This window comes from Oncorhynchus masou, chromosome 9 (assembly GCF_036934945.1).
Source record: "Oncorhynchus masou masou isolate Uvic2021 chromosome 9, UVic_Omas_1.1, whole genome shotgun sequence".
Lineage (NCBI taxonomy): Eukaryota > Metazoa > Chordata > Actinopteri > Salmoniformes > Salmonidae > Oncorhynchus > Oncorhynchus masou.
The window spans coordinates 64816097-64830644 of record NC_088220.1 but is presented as its reverse complement, the minus strand read 5'-3'; the positions used below and the strand labels follow the sequence as shown (position 1 = coordinate 64830644).

Here is a 14548-nt window from a genome sequence, read left to right as displayed (position 1 = left end):
ATGTGCTACAACATAAAAGGAGGATCTTGAGAGTCAGACAGCATCCTGTCACAAGCAGTTGGCCGAGGAGGAACTACCTTTACAATACAACAGTATCTTTGCAGACAAGAACCCAAAACAAAACCTCTTCTAGAATGGTATGGGAGACCGTTTATTTATACGATATTGCACTTTACCAACAAAATGTATTTCGGCATGGATGGTGATGTCCTAGTTTATGTTGTAAAGATTTTTAGGCAGGCGTACATTTATTTTTGCTACTCCCCTCCCATCACCCCACACCCTCTTGACACAGGAAGTTTTTTTGTCCCATGATGCAACAAAAGCACTTCCTGGCCTCAATATATCACTTTAAGATTTTGTTATGAGCTATGTGTTCATGGAAACTAGAACTTCAGAAATCAAAACAAGTTGCTCTAAAAACCTATTTTTCTGTATCCCTCCCTTTCTCTCTCTCCCCCCAATCTGCCCTCCCTCTCTCTCTCTCTCTCTCTCTGTCTCTCTCTCTCCCCCAGTCTACCCTCTACCCTCTCTCTCTCTGTCTCTCTCTGTCTCTCTCTTTCTCGGTCTCTGTCTCTCTCTTTCTCGGTCTCTCTCTCTCTCTCAGTCTCTCTCTCTCTCGGTCTCTCTCTCGGTCTCTCTCTCCCCCCCCAGTCTACCCTCCACTCTCTTTCCCCCTCTCTCTCTCTCTGTCTCTCTCTCCCCCCAGTCTACCCTCCACTCTCTCTCTCTCTCTCCCCAGTCTACCCTCCACTCTCTCTCTCGGTCGCTCTCTCCCCCCAGTCTACCCTCCACTCTCTCTCTCTCTCTCTCTGTCTCTCTCTCCCCCAAGTCTGCCCTCCACTCTCTCGGTCTCTCTCTCTCCCTCTAAGTGAAATATGACAGAACTTTCAATGATGTAGCCTGACAGTAGCAATATAACCAACATATACAATTACAATGTGTCAGAACTTCCCACGGTTGATGAACTTGTTTCACTTTTACATTCTAGTCAAGCTCTTTGGTTGTGTGCGAGGTGGATGAGAGTCTGAAAGAAAAACTGAAGAAGTTTAGATTTCGAAAAGAGACCAACAATGCAGCCATCCTGAGTGAGTAAGACTTCATTGAAACCGTGTTCCTCAGTAGCCCAACTGTCACCTGTTTCACCTAATTAAAAAACATAAACATAATAAACCTAGAAACAGAGAAACATACTGTGTCTAGGACTCAATATAGAATAATGATCCTATTCCCTTAGTGAAAATTGACATGGAGAAACAGTTTGTGATCCTGGAGAAAGAGTATGAGGCAAGTCACATTGTCTTTCTGAGATGTTGAATATCCCATACTGAGTTAATAATTACTCAAATCCATCCACACCTGTATCAATACCAGTTCAACTCAAAACACGCACTCACATTTCAGGACATCTCCCTGGATGACCTGAGGAATGAACTTCCAGAGCGGCAGCCAAGATATCCTTTTATAACATGTCGGAGTGATACAGCAGAAATCTATGTTAACCTCATATTCACCAGCACTGCCAGTGTTGAGTTGTATCATTGACCAGTGATTGGATCTCCTTGACAATATAGTGTACATTCATTGTTTACAGCTACAAATACGTCCATACAGATGGCAGGGTGTCCTACCCGCTGTGTTTCATATTCTCAAGTCCAGTGGGTGAGTAATTCATCCTAATTCAGTGAACAGCCAATTAAGTGAAGGATTATCATTACTGTACTGCAACATCCCTTTGAACAAAATAACTTTTCGAAAGTAGTAAGTGATAATTGAAAGTAATGAGATTCAATCAATATTTATCATATGGAGAGATCAAAAAGGTTCAGTGGACAGACATCTGTAGCTTATGCACCCTCCTCATCTCAACAGGGTGCAAGCCTGAGCAGCAAATGATGTATGCAGGCAGCAAGAACCAACTGGTCTCCGCAGCAGAGCTCACAAAGGTCAGGACTATTTTCTGTTTCAGGTATTGACTGACAATTATGATCGGAGCTTAAGTCCAACCCTAAACTCACAAAATAGAGAAGGTATAATAGAAAATGTTCAGAAAATATGGATGTTTAGCCTGATCCTACCCCTTTTTCTCAATAGGTTTTTGAGACACGAAACATAGATGACTTGTCTGAAGAGTGGCTGATAAACAAACTGTCTTTCTTTCGCTGAATAGACACTTGTGTTCACGTTAGCAAAAGTGCATGTATTGAACATACCAGCACATTAACTTCATTACTGGTTTGCAATAAATTGCTTATAGTGTCACTTATGTTATTGCATTCTTATTCCTTAGTTGTACTCAGAAACCATTATTACCATCCTGGTTGCCAGTCTTTCTGCTCTCTTTTGTTGACATGGTAGCACAAACAGATCTGGGACCAAGCTACATTACCACCACTTTGGAAGGAACATTTTTCCAGGAATACATGTTCATCAATAAAGAGGGGACTTTGGAGAGGGTGACTGTTAGCAGTATAAGAAACATACAGGCATAAATGTTGTAAAATCAGCTACCACCATTTATTTACAATGTCTAGATGTTAAGAGAAGTTTCCATCATACAACTGAATTTATACAGGTTAATAGTAGCAGTTTCTGGGAGGGAAACAAGAAATTGGCAGAAAAAGAGAATGTTCTTTTGAAAGTTTAGTTCAAAATGTAAAAAACAACTTTCCCACATTTTATTGGCTGTTCCTATTACATTTATAATTCATTGTATCCTCAAAATGCTAAGGACAAAGAAAAACAGTTAACAGGTTTAACACCCGAAAATTAAAATAAAAAAATCTGTTTCTGCTTTCACACCACTTTAAGTACCTCATATTAAAGTGAGAAATCTACAAACCATAAAGACAAACTGACTTAAAAAGAACAAAATAAATGTGTTTCATTTTGTTCAATGAAGCATGTACTGTACACAGAGACTAAGATAGTAGCTCCAGCTATATCTATGAACAAAGGTCTGACAGATTTGAGTAAGTGACATTTACAGGTACCCAAAAGCCTTGTAGAAGTCCCTTAGAGGTTGTGTCTCTCCTAAAAAAGTAGCAAACTAACATTCAACAGGAATGAGTTGCTAGCTTGGGACTCAGTCTGTAAAAACATGGCTGTTCTGAGGGTGGGGCTTGTCAGCGTGGGCTGGCTGGAGCCCGAGGGTGAGGCATGGTGTGCTGGCGTTGTCACAGTAAGAAGGCTCTTATTCACTGTCACTGCCATCGCTGGAGTCTGAGGCCTGCTCACTGCCACTCCCACTCTGGGCACGGCCACCCTCTGAGTGGTCACTACCGCTACTGTGGGCCGGAGACACGCTCCTACTCCTCCCCCTATGCCTCTCCTTCTCCTCGCTCCCACTGCCCTCCTCCCCACTACTCCGGGCTGCTCCATTCTTGGGCTCGTTGTCGTCGTCATCACTGTCGTCGTCACTACCAAAGATTTCCACCTCGTCCGCCAGCTTGACCTCCTCCTCGCCACTCTCACTGCCGCTACCACTGGCCTTCCTCCTCCGCTTCACCCCTCTTCATCATCCTCAGCTCCACTCCGCTTTCCATCCTCATCCTCCCTGTCAGAGTCACTGTCAGAGTTGTCTCCCTCGCTCTCGCTGCCCTTCTCATCACCTGTGAGTGGAAATAAACAGATCATTCATTCATATGGACATAAGAAACAGTGATAAACAAAGAGCCTCAGACAGTGGTAAACATTGGGGAGGACAGAGGGGAGAGACTGACCAGAGTCCTGCAGTTTACCCAAGTCCATGTCCTCTTCTTCGTCCTCTGGTTCATGGTTCTCCAGCTGAGCCTTACGCGCATCCTAATGGACACAAAGACGGATGTCATGATTACTCTGATTATTTAGATGTCTGCGAATGTATACTTCTCTGCTTATGTCCAGCACTACCTGCTCATCTCTATCAGTGTTGAGGTCCACTTATTAAGTAAACACAGTAGTTTCCACAGATTGAAAGTAATGCTCAGTGTAGAAAATAGGCCTAATTAGCAGTCTCACCTGTGCTTCCAGCTCCTTGTCATTCATATCTCTGTGCTTACACACCAGCACAGCGTTTGTAGTAGACTGGGCTCCAGCCTTAGCTCTCCTCTTACTCAGCCGTACTCTGCAATCCAGGACAACACAGTCAGGCCAACAACCTTCTTCACAGGTGGTGTCCTCAGGCCAAAACAAACTAACTTAATCCACCCTAGCAAATACAAATCTACCAGAATAATGTGACTCTCTCTTCAAAGAGAATCCCATGTCTTCTCCTGCCAATGTAAACCCAACAGACCACACTATGAGACCCCCCCTCATCCAGGCCAGCGGTTACCTGGTCTCCAGCTCGTTGTAGTAGACTCCATCTCCATCTCTGAAGATAAAGAAGTAGTTCTCCTCGTAGCCCTTGCTGGCTTTGTTCTTCACATTCCAGTTGTACTCCCTGGCTATCTTATAGTCATACCTAGAACACACACACCATCACACCTAGTTCAATGTTACAGTAAGTGTGCTTCAGAGATTCCAAAATCCTAATGGATTCGGTCCTTGGACAAGGTGAACCAAGTAGGTATGAGGAAATAGACAATGGCAATGTGAAACCTGAATATCATTGATAGGGATAGTTAACATATCAGTAGAATGGTTGGTGTCCTGTCTACTCAAGGTTAGTGTAAATTCTTGTTGGATTACTCACAGATCATCAGGCATGTAGTCCAGTTCCTCATCCACGTCTCTCTTGCGCTTGCGAATCGTTTCCTCATTGGGCAGGAAGTAGGCCACAAACTGGTTTCCTTCCTCATCCATCATACCTCTGCAGGGCACAACAAACAATTCAAAACACAATGTAAAATTGTCATAGTGCCGGACAGTCACAAAAAAATAAAAATAAATCACAGGCACACACACAATGTGGCATTGTTTTGTCCTCACCGAATCATGGCCTGTGACATCATCTCCACACCTTGGGGTGCTGACATGTCTTTAGGAGCAGGATCAGAGTCGAAGATTACCTGAGCACACGGGTTGATCCACATCTGGGGAGCAGAGGACAGAACACACAAATTCTTACTCTTTACCAAAACACAATAGGGCTAGACAACAACAGCTAAACGCATCCAGATTAGAACAGATAAAGGAACCAATGACTGCCCAGAAACAAAGACCATGAGAATAATTCAGAAAGGAAGCCAAGACCAATACAATGGTACTGTATGTCCTGTTGAGCGTCATGGGTGCTCACCTTGAAGTCAGGGAACACAGGCATCACCTCCACAGGAGTGACTCTGGGTTTACTGTAGTGCTGGGCAATCTGGGGGAAGAGGAGGAACACCACGTGTGACGTACAGATGTAGGATCTTAATTTGATCACTTTTGTTGCTGAGAATTTTCCTTCACCGCAGGAAATTCTGATGAGCTTCGCAATTTACTTAAATCCACTGAAAAACCGCACTAACATAGTTATATTAACAGTATCCCACTTTTCATGTCACCTCATTTTGACCAACTAATAGCCTAACCACCAATCAAGAAACATAGACTAAACATTAAAATGATGTTGCTGCAGGATTATTTTGCCTGCGACAATATAGGTACAGTTAAGATCCAACATCTATCCAATAACTTTGATGGAATGAAAGAGGATATTGCAATCGTCATATTAGAAGGAGCATACAATGAACTGAGTGATCTCTGTGTAGCTGGACATTGACGGTTACTGTAAGATCTATTTGGACTGAATATAGCACAGTAAATTGTGCATAGCCAAACAAAGGGCACTCTCACCGGTTTCTGTGCATCCTCAAAGGTCTTTTCAATTGCAGCAATCTGGCTGTCCCTATCCTTGTATATTTCCTCCTCTGTGAACTGCTGTTTGACAGACACACCGATCCTAAGGACAGAACACATAGGTCATAGAAGGGGTGGGACAAACAGAAAACACTACAAGATGGGAAGTGTGTACGCTGAATGTGGTGGTTAGCTAGCCTGTTAGGTCACACTCACTTGACTTCCACTTTCTCATTGGAGACACCATATCTGTTGAACTCTGTAGAGATGTACTCAGTCTTTCTCATCCACGGGACAACCTTGGCGTGCTGCTGAGATCTACAGGAAGACAAACACAAGGCTCATAGCACAGACCCCAAGTCATTAAGATTTTCATTGAATTTTGTCACACAGACACTGTATTGACTGGTACACAGTCTGTATCCAAACCTTTTCGAGCTGGATGGAGCTGTGATGTCTTCCTCCAATAACTTCTCATCAGCTGGATCAAGAAGAACTAGAAAAATAAGGATGGGACGATTCTAAATCAAAACTACACAAGCTTCAAGTAACTACCACAAAAATATATTGACTGTTTGGTATAACAACGTGTGTTTGTGTCATTCAGAAACATACTGCTGGGGTCGACGCGGTAAGTGTCTGGGTTAATGAGGTCGATGGTGACGCCAAGGTCAGGTTCAGTAAGCAGTTCATGTTTGTGTTGCTTCTCTAACGACGTAGCCTTGTACTGCACAAACCTGTCAACACCAGACAGGGCAACGTCAGAGTCAGCTACAGTGGCAGTACAGTAATTATGGGAGAAGGCTTAGAAAATAAAAGCTGCACACTGTGGTTACAACAACTATACATTTGATAGACATAACATCTTGACTGACCTTTATGGCAGAAAGAACAAGGGTTTTTACCTGTGCTGGTCAAATGGATATGTGATGAATTTGGGATCAAATGGGATGTCAGGCAGGCTGTTGCAGTACTTTACCCGACAGACCACTCCAGACCTGGGAGATTGGTTGGGACAAACATGGACTCACACATTTCAAAAGTGTACAAAGAACAAGTAGCCATCAAAAGCATGTTCTATCAACCATTGATAGAACCCAAACTGATAACTACCTAATGGTCATATGGGTTTGGATCTGGCCATGATATCGCCAGCCCTCCACACCCTTTGTATTTAAAACACACAAGAGCTTGAGCTGTAACTGAATCACTCTTTTGTTTTAACATGGAAAACAAACTGCATGCATACCTCTCTGGAACAGTTCTGTGTGATGAACTCCTAGTCAAGTGGAGAGAAAAACAAGTGTTGTTAGCTACACACTCAGCTGATAGATTGAAGAAATAGGAAATAGCACAGCCCCCCCCCCCCCCTATTTTGACTTATGTTAACTTATCACGGGACAATCAAAACATATGTAAATTATGATGAGTGCTAACCATCCATGTCGTCATTAGTTAGGTTAGCTAACGTTATCTAGTTGCGGCAAAGAAAATACATAGGAGAGGATATTTACCTGTGACCGTCTGAGTCTCGCTGTGCTTGTGTCTGGATAGTTGGAGCCATGATATTAAAATAATGTGACCACGATTGGAAGAACAGTTTCGTGGAAATTCAGACAACCGTTCAAGTCACTCCTTACTAAAACACTTTACCTGAAAGAAAGAGAAACTCCGTTGATTACCTAGCTAGCTACTTACTCCAAAGTACTCAAGAGCTTTCGCTCTTTTGGTTTTCTGTCCTGGCTGGATGCTCCTTACAACTAGTAGGACCCCTGATATTTTCATGGGTAGCTTCCGAGCTGCCTGAATATAATTACGTCGCAGATATACGGTCAGTTTTTTGCTATATCTCGTATGTGGATTTGTGGCCGGCAGTGGAACCACAGATAGAACAAAGAAACAAACATTTCACCAGATATATAAATGTGAAGCATCCGGTTTGCTGCAAAATGTATGACCATATTAGAGACACATATTTCCTTCAGATTACACAGACCCACAAAGAATTTGAAAACAAATCCAATTTTGATAAACTCCCATATCTATTGGGTGAAATACCACAGTGTGCAATCACAACAGCAACATTTGTGACCTGTTGCCACAAGAAAAGGACAACCAGTGAAGAACAAACACTGTTGTAAATATAACCTTATGTTTATTTATTTTTGTACTTTAACTATTTGCACATCATTACAACATTTAAATGTCTTTATTCTGTTGGAACTTTTGTAAGTGTAATTCAATTTTATTGTTTATTTCACTTTTGTATATTATCTCTTTCACTTGCTTTGGCAATGTAAACATATGTTTCCCATGCCAATACAGCCCTTAAATTTAATTGAAATTGGAAGACCAGTGGCTGGTAGTTGGAGATAGAACGATGGATTTTGGCCAACATTTACTCATCAGTGAACCATTTGATCTCAATACAGTTTTTTGTTACAAACAGAGTGAACTAAGTTTGGTAGACTTCACCCTTTGACAAAGTTTTAAAAAAGGCCTTGTTTAGCAGGGGTGCAAAGGCGAATTGTTTGTGCACACGCGCACGTCAGAGTAGACGTTCCCCAAAGGAATATGCAAATGTTTGCTAGAATGCGCCAATAGGATCTCGCTAGCTCGTTCTTGGCTCTGCCCAGCTCATTGCTTTTTCTGCCCACTATGGCTCATTTGTTCTCATTTGAAACAACGGGCTGTGGTCTATCTTGGTTAACTCGTAAAAATCTTTGGTGGTACCATGAACTGCCCCGTATCAATTTATACGATTTTACGTTGGAACGCAAGATACTAAAATAACACATCACTGCCCTCTACTGTATTGGAATATAACATTGAGAAATTATATACCGACCATCAATCTGCATCAAATCTGAAACTGTTTCAAATAGTAGTACAACAAGCTTGGAAAATGTCTTCAGATGCAAACAAATAAAACCAAATGTACCATTGGTGTCACTGCCCAGTTTAACCCAACATGACACTTTCCTAAACAAGAAGAAGTCAACATTACAAAGACAAGACTTGTGTTAGGCTATGACTGACATTACAGAAGGATGATCTTCAATGAAGACAATTTAAAAGTTATGAACAGGTACAAGTCAAAATGTGGAATTCAGCTAAGGTTTGATAATTTCCACATTTGCTAGAAGAGCATTCATGACATTATTAGTGTGGTGTGAGCTTTACAACAGCAACAAAAAAAAAAACAGAAAAGCTACAAAAAAGCTACATTCAACATTTTAGTTTGAGCGCAAATTACAAAATACTGATGAGTGCATATTATATTATAGTCATGTTGGAAGATATCCAAGAGTAAAGTTTTTAATTGAATATGTGTATCATGTCAATAATGTTGTTAGTGTTTTACATAGCAAAACAATCCAGTGACACTGTCATGTAAGTGCCCAGACTGAAGCAGATTATGTATAGACACAGATATAGAAATAAACAAACTAAAATGTGTACAACCATGATAAATGTGCAAGTTTGCCGAAATCCACAAAAAATGACATTGACTATGGACTAAACCTCATGTCAAAATAATTTTTCAAAGCATCTGCCAAGTGTTTTTCCACATTGTTTGACCTATATCACATATTAACACAGACAATGGAAACAGAACATATGTATGATGGTTCATGCTTTGGTGGGGAACACTTAGCTGCCACACTATGCATCTACTCCACAGTTACGGCAGGATCCCCTCCCTGGTTCTTCTTGCCAAGCTGGGTGTCTCTACCCATATCCAACAACAATCCAACTGCATTCAATGCAGTTTCTTCATGTTGACAATGACCATGCGGTAAATCTAGGAGGGAACCAGGAACAGGGAGGTAGAAAAAGACTACTGATTCTCATTATTTTATAGGAGCGTCTCAAACATACAGCTCCCATCCTTTTATATCAGGAGAGAACAATCCATTATGTGCTGTTCCTCATATGCTTTCGCTGTCTCAGGTCTGCATCTGTCCAGAGGGATCCACTCTGTGGAAAGTGGACAATGGAGACTTCATTCATGAATGTGCTACATGGTAATAACCATTAATAACAGTGTAGTTTTCCATTTCAGATACAAGTTATAGTACTGCATTTCATCTGATCACACCCACGAACAGACAGAAATCAATATTAGGATTCACCTGCTCAACATGTATAGCATTTGGCCGGGGTCATCTGCAAATACCCTGTAGTAACAGAATGAGAAAGGAAGGTCTGTTTGATACTTCATCTGGATATTTGTAAGACGATTAAGAATCAGCAAGTTGCTTGTGTGTAAAATATGATTAGGTACGCATACCCATCTCCCCAGTGATAAAATGCCTGGTCCTGGTAGAAGATGCATAGGAACAGCCACACGCTTATGGTCTCCACCCAGAAGATTACGAAAAGGAACCATAATGAGGAGACTAGCAGCTCACACACCATCCTGGGGCTTCTAAAATGAGAAATAACAGAGAGAGGGGAGTTAAACCATAGGGGAACATAACGCTACAGTCCTCTACAGACCAATAGAGAAGGTATTGGTAGGAGCAACATGACTACAGCTCGTCCTAAAGAAAGATAACAATATTAAACTAAATACATTTTAGATATTGACTGCAAACAGGGTTTGGTTTTTGGTTGAAAGCAAGGACATTTCAGGGATTATCAACACTAGTATTCAAGCCCAAACCAAACAAGCAGAATGTTGGTCTTTGCCAACTAACAGATGCCCGAGCTAAGTATGGATGAAAGTTGATCAGCCGTGTTCAGTGAGGGGGTAACGAGCTGCTCGCTAACTCTCAATCTTGGTGACATGTATCATAACCAGCTAACAATAAATATTGGGAATAAAGTATCTTACCTTTTAATCGTGATGGGAGCAGATTTAACGGTATCCAAGTCCGTGAATATCAGTGACATTCATGGAGGCAAGCTGTTTAGCTAAACTTGTTTGTTATAGCTAGCTAGCTATTCACAATGCCACAGCTAGCTAGCAATTAGCATCAGCTGACTGGGAGTGTTTTGTAATGTTGGCTAGCTAGAACAGTTAGCTAGCTTGCTTAATAACTAATTTGAGATTTTAATTTGGTTTCACTTGATCAAATATAACATTGTATAGCTATTTAGCCAGATAACATGCATGTTTTCGTTTTTCAAGGACAGTTTTGCCTGCATGCTCCAGCAAATGTTACCAGTGAGTTGAGTTTCCGGGAGTCACAATCCGCAATTACTGCACAGAATTTGGGGAGCAAAGATTTGATCAACAAGCACTCGTCTGGGTACCAGTCTTAAACTATCATTCCACTCCTCGCCACTCCGTGTCATATGTGAGTAACGTCAGCGATTTCAGTGCCAATAGAAATTGTATTTTAATTTGATCATTTTGTATTTGTATTATGGTATTGCATTTTCATGTAATATTTTAGAATTTGTAATGCACAGATTGAATATTTGAATTCATAAATGTAACTTGTATTTGAAAAAAAGTCTCCAGCAAGGATAGCCTACTCATTAATAGGGCGTCGATTTCGAACCACCTCAGTCACATTTCACACCCCTTTGAGCTCATATTCAGAGATTATGGCACCATTATAAAGTGGGTGGTTCGAGCCCTGAATGCTGAATGGCTGACAACCGTGGTATATTAGACCGTATACCATGGGTATGACAAAACATGTATTTTTACTGCTCTGATTACGTTGATAACCAGTTTATAATAGCAATAAGGCACCTTGCAGGTTTGTGATATATGGCCAATATACCACGGCTAAGGGCTGTGTCAGGCACTCCACACTACGTCATGCTTAAGAACAGCCCTTAGCCGTGGTATATTGGCCATATACCACACCCCTCATGCCTTATTGCTTACATATAACTGACTGGGTTCGAAATCAGGCCTACTGCACAACAACACTTTATGTGGCAAACAGAAGCAGAAGGATCTGTGCACCCCATTTAATGAGAGTGCAATAGAGGTGGTTTGGAGATCTATGCATGTGATGAGCAACCTAGCCTGAGATCTGGAAACATCATGTGTTAGTTTAACTCTGGTTTTAATGTCTATGGTTTCACTGATGGGGTTCTAACCCAGATCTCCTCTGCACCAGACAATGCAACTTTTCAGGTCTCAGAGTTACTCATCACATGATCTTGGCTTTAGCTCAACAGGCTAACACAGTCTTAATCCAGTCAGTCACATGTTAACCTTATAATGAATACCCTTGCTGAAAGACCTGAAACTAACAAAATCTAACAAACTAACACATGTCAAACTAACATGTCTTCAGGTCTCAGCACAAGGCAAGGTTCTCATCCGATAAGCATGGATCACCAAACTACGCTCTTTTGATGAGTAACTTTGCTGGATCTTGAAGACTTGTATTAGTGTAGCAGATGGTGATCTGTGAAACTCACTCCTCAGCCTGAAGTGTAACCCCTTGCACAATTGAAGGCCTTTTTGAATAGCACAATGGGTTGAAATGCCTCAAAAGGGCAGTCACGTGTTTATGAGGCAAAGGTCCTGAGTTCGTGTCTCCATACCAAATCAAATCAAATTTGATTTGTCACATACACATGGTTAGCAGATGTTAATGCGAGTGTAGCGAAATGCTTGTGCTTTTAGTTCCGACAATGCAGTAATAACCAACAAGTAATCTAACTAACAATTCCGAAACTACTGTCTTATACACACAAGTGTAAGGGGATAAAGAATATGTACATAAAGATATATGAATGAGTGATGGTACAGAGCAGCATAGGCAAGCTACAGTAAATGGTATCGAGTACAGTATATACATATGAGATGAGTATGTAAACAAAGTGGCATAGTTAAAGTGGCTAGTGATACATGTATTACATAAAGATGCAGCAGATGATATAGAGTACAGTATATACGTGTACATATGAGATGAATAATGTAGGGTATGTAAACATTATATTAGGTAGCATTGTTTAAAGTGGCTAGTGATATATTTTACATAATTTCCCATCAATTCCCATTATTAAAGTGGCTGGAGTTGAGTCAGTGTGTTGGCAGCAGCCACTCAATGTTAGTGGTGGCTGTTTAACAGTCTGATGGCCTTGAGATAGAAGCTGTTTTTCAGTCTCTCGGTCCCAGCTTTGATGCACCTGTACTGACCTCGCCTTCTGGATGATAGCGGGGTGAACAGGCAGTGGCTCGGGTGGTTGTTGTCCTTGATGATCTTTATGGCCTTCCTGTAACATCGGGTGGTGTAGGTGTCCTGGAGGGCAGGTAGTTTGCCCCCGGTGATGCATTGTGCAGACCTCACTACCCTCTGGAAAAACCTTACGGTTGTGGGCGGAGCAGTTGCCGTACCAGGCGGTGATACAGCCCGCCAGGATGCTCTCGATTGTGCATCTGTAGAAGTTTGTGAGTGCTTTTGGTGACAAGCCAAATTTCTTCAGCCTCCTGAGGTTGAAGAGGCGCTGCTGCGCCTTCTTCACGATGCTGTCTGTGTGGGTGGACCAATTCAGTTTGTCTGTGATGTGTATGCCGAGGAACTTAAAACTTACTACCCTCTCCACTACTGTTCCATTGATGTGGATAGGGGGGTGTTCCCTCTGCTGTTTCCTGAAGTCCACAATCATCTCCTTAGTTTTGTTGACGTTGAGTGTGAGGTTATTTTCCTGACACCACACTCCGAGGGCCCTCACCTCCTCCCTGTAGGCCGTCTCGTCGTTGTTGGTAATCAAGCCTACCACTGTTGTGTCGTCTGCAAACTTGATGATTGAGTTGGAGGCGTGCGTGGCCACGCAGTCGTGGGTGAACAGGGAGTACAGGAGAGGGCTCAGAACGCACCCTTGTGGGGCCCCAGTGTTGAGGATCAGCGGGGTGGAGATGTTGCCTACCCTCACCACCTGGGGGCGGCCCTTCAGGAAGTCCAGTACCCAGTTGCACAGGGCGGGGTTGAGACCCAGGGTCTCGAGCTTGATGACGAGCTTGGAGGGTACTATGGTGTTAAATGCCTAGCTGTAGTCGATGAACAGCATTCTCATATAGGTATTCCTCTTGTCCAGATGGGTTAGGGCAGTGTGCAGTGTGGTTGAGATTGCATCGTCTGTGGACCTATTTGGGCGGTAAGCAAATTGGAGTGGGTCTAGGGTGTCAGGTAGGGTGGAGGTGATATGGTCCTAGACTAGTCTCTCAAAGCACTTCATGATGACGGAAGTGAGTGCCACGGGGCGGTAGTTGTTTAGCTCAGTTACCTTAGCTTTCTTGGGAACAGGAACAATGGTGGCCCTCTTGAAGCATGTGAAAACAGCAGACTGAGATAGGGATTGATTGAATACGAGCTGAATCAGGGGGAAAACGCTACTCGTTAAGCAAGCAGTGTGTCATCCTTTACATGAACTTATCTCTATAGGCTTTAGCTAAGTGGGCTAACACAGTCTTGCGCCATGCAGGAGACCTGGTTTGAACACAGTTAGCCACAAGAGCAAGATTAAATAGGGAGTGGAAAGGCTGTCCGTAGAAGGGCTATGCCAGTCAGGGCTATTCAACTATATTCTTATCGGGCCAAAGTGCTTTTTTTTTACACTCCTAACAAACCCTGTGATCATCATAGAGGGGAACAGAAGGCACATTCATGTTCCAGAGTTGTAGCTTTCAGGAATGGGGTTATACTAGGGTTCAAATGCTAGAGACAAATTTATAGGAAGAATAGAAATTCAACATGCCACTTTAGCTTCAAAAACCACCAGAAGCTTCTGATTTTGTAAAAACTACACTTAAAATATATATATATATATATTTTTTATGCTCCAAATTCAAACAGGACACAAG

At 42.2% G+C, this 14548-nt stretch overlaps 2 protein-coding genes across 2 annotated transcripts; one reads left to right on the top strand and one right to left on the bottom strand.

Moving 5' to 3' along the window:
* Positions 1 to 28: 28 nt before the first annotated feature.
* On the top strand, positions 29 to 2266 carry LOC135546473 (glia maturation factor gamma-like). The gene is made up of 7 exons (XM_064974915.1): positions 29 to 137; positions 992 to 1088; positions 1238 to 1287; positions 1405 to 1456; positions 1582 to 1662; positions 1873 to 1946; positions 2095 to 2266. Exons 1-7 carry the CDS (start codon positions 135 to 137, stop codon positions 2164 to 2166), a joined length of 429 nt encoding a protein of 142 aa, XP_064830987.1. The 5' UTR covers positions 29 to 134; the 3' UTR covers positions 2167 to 2266.
* Positions 2267 to 2493: 227 nt separating this feature from the next.
* On the bottom strand, positions 2494 to 7617 carry LOC135546472 (RNA polymerase II-associated factor 1 homolog). Its single transcript, XM_064974914.1, is given in 15 exon segments — positions 2494 to 3507; positions 3510 to 3611; positions 3723 to 3804; positions 4000 to 4105; positions 4316 to 4444; positions 4676 to 4792; positions 4912 to 5015; positions 5222 to 5290; positions 5764 to 5869; positions 5983 to 6084; positions 6196 to 6262; positions 6382 to 6503; positions 6672 to 6764; positions 7016 to 7045; positions 7281 to 7617. Coding segments are annotated over 15 exon segments (1593 nt in total). The 5' UTR covers positions 7331 to 7617; the 3' UTR covers positions 2494 to 3193.
* Between the last annotated feature and the right edge of the window lie 6931 nt (positions 7618 to 14548).

Bases quoted from the DNA above. Each gene is read 5' to 3' on its own strand.
- LOC135546473 (XM_064974915.1), top strand. The intron at 1,457-1,581 runs ATCCTTTTATAA...TATAGTGTACAT, and splicing joins TCCAGAGCGGCAGCCAAGAT to TCATTGTTTACAGCTACAAA. The intron at 1,947-2,094 runs GTCAGGACTATT...TTTTCTCAATAG, and splicing joins CCGCAGCAGAGCTCACAAAG to GTTTTTGAGACACGAAACAT.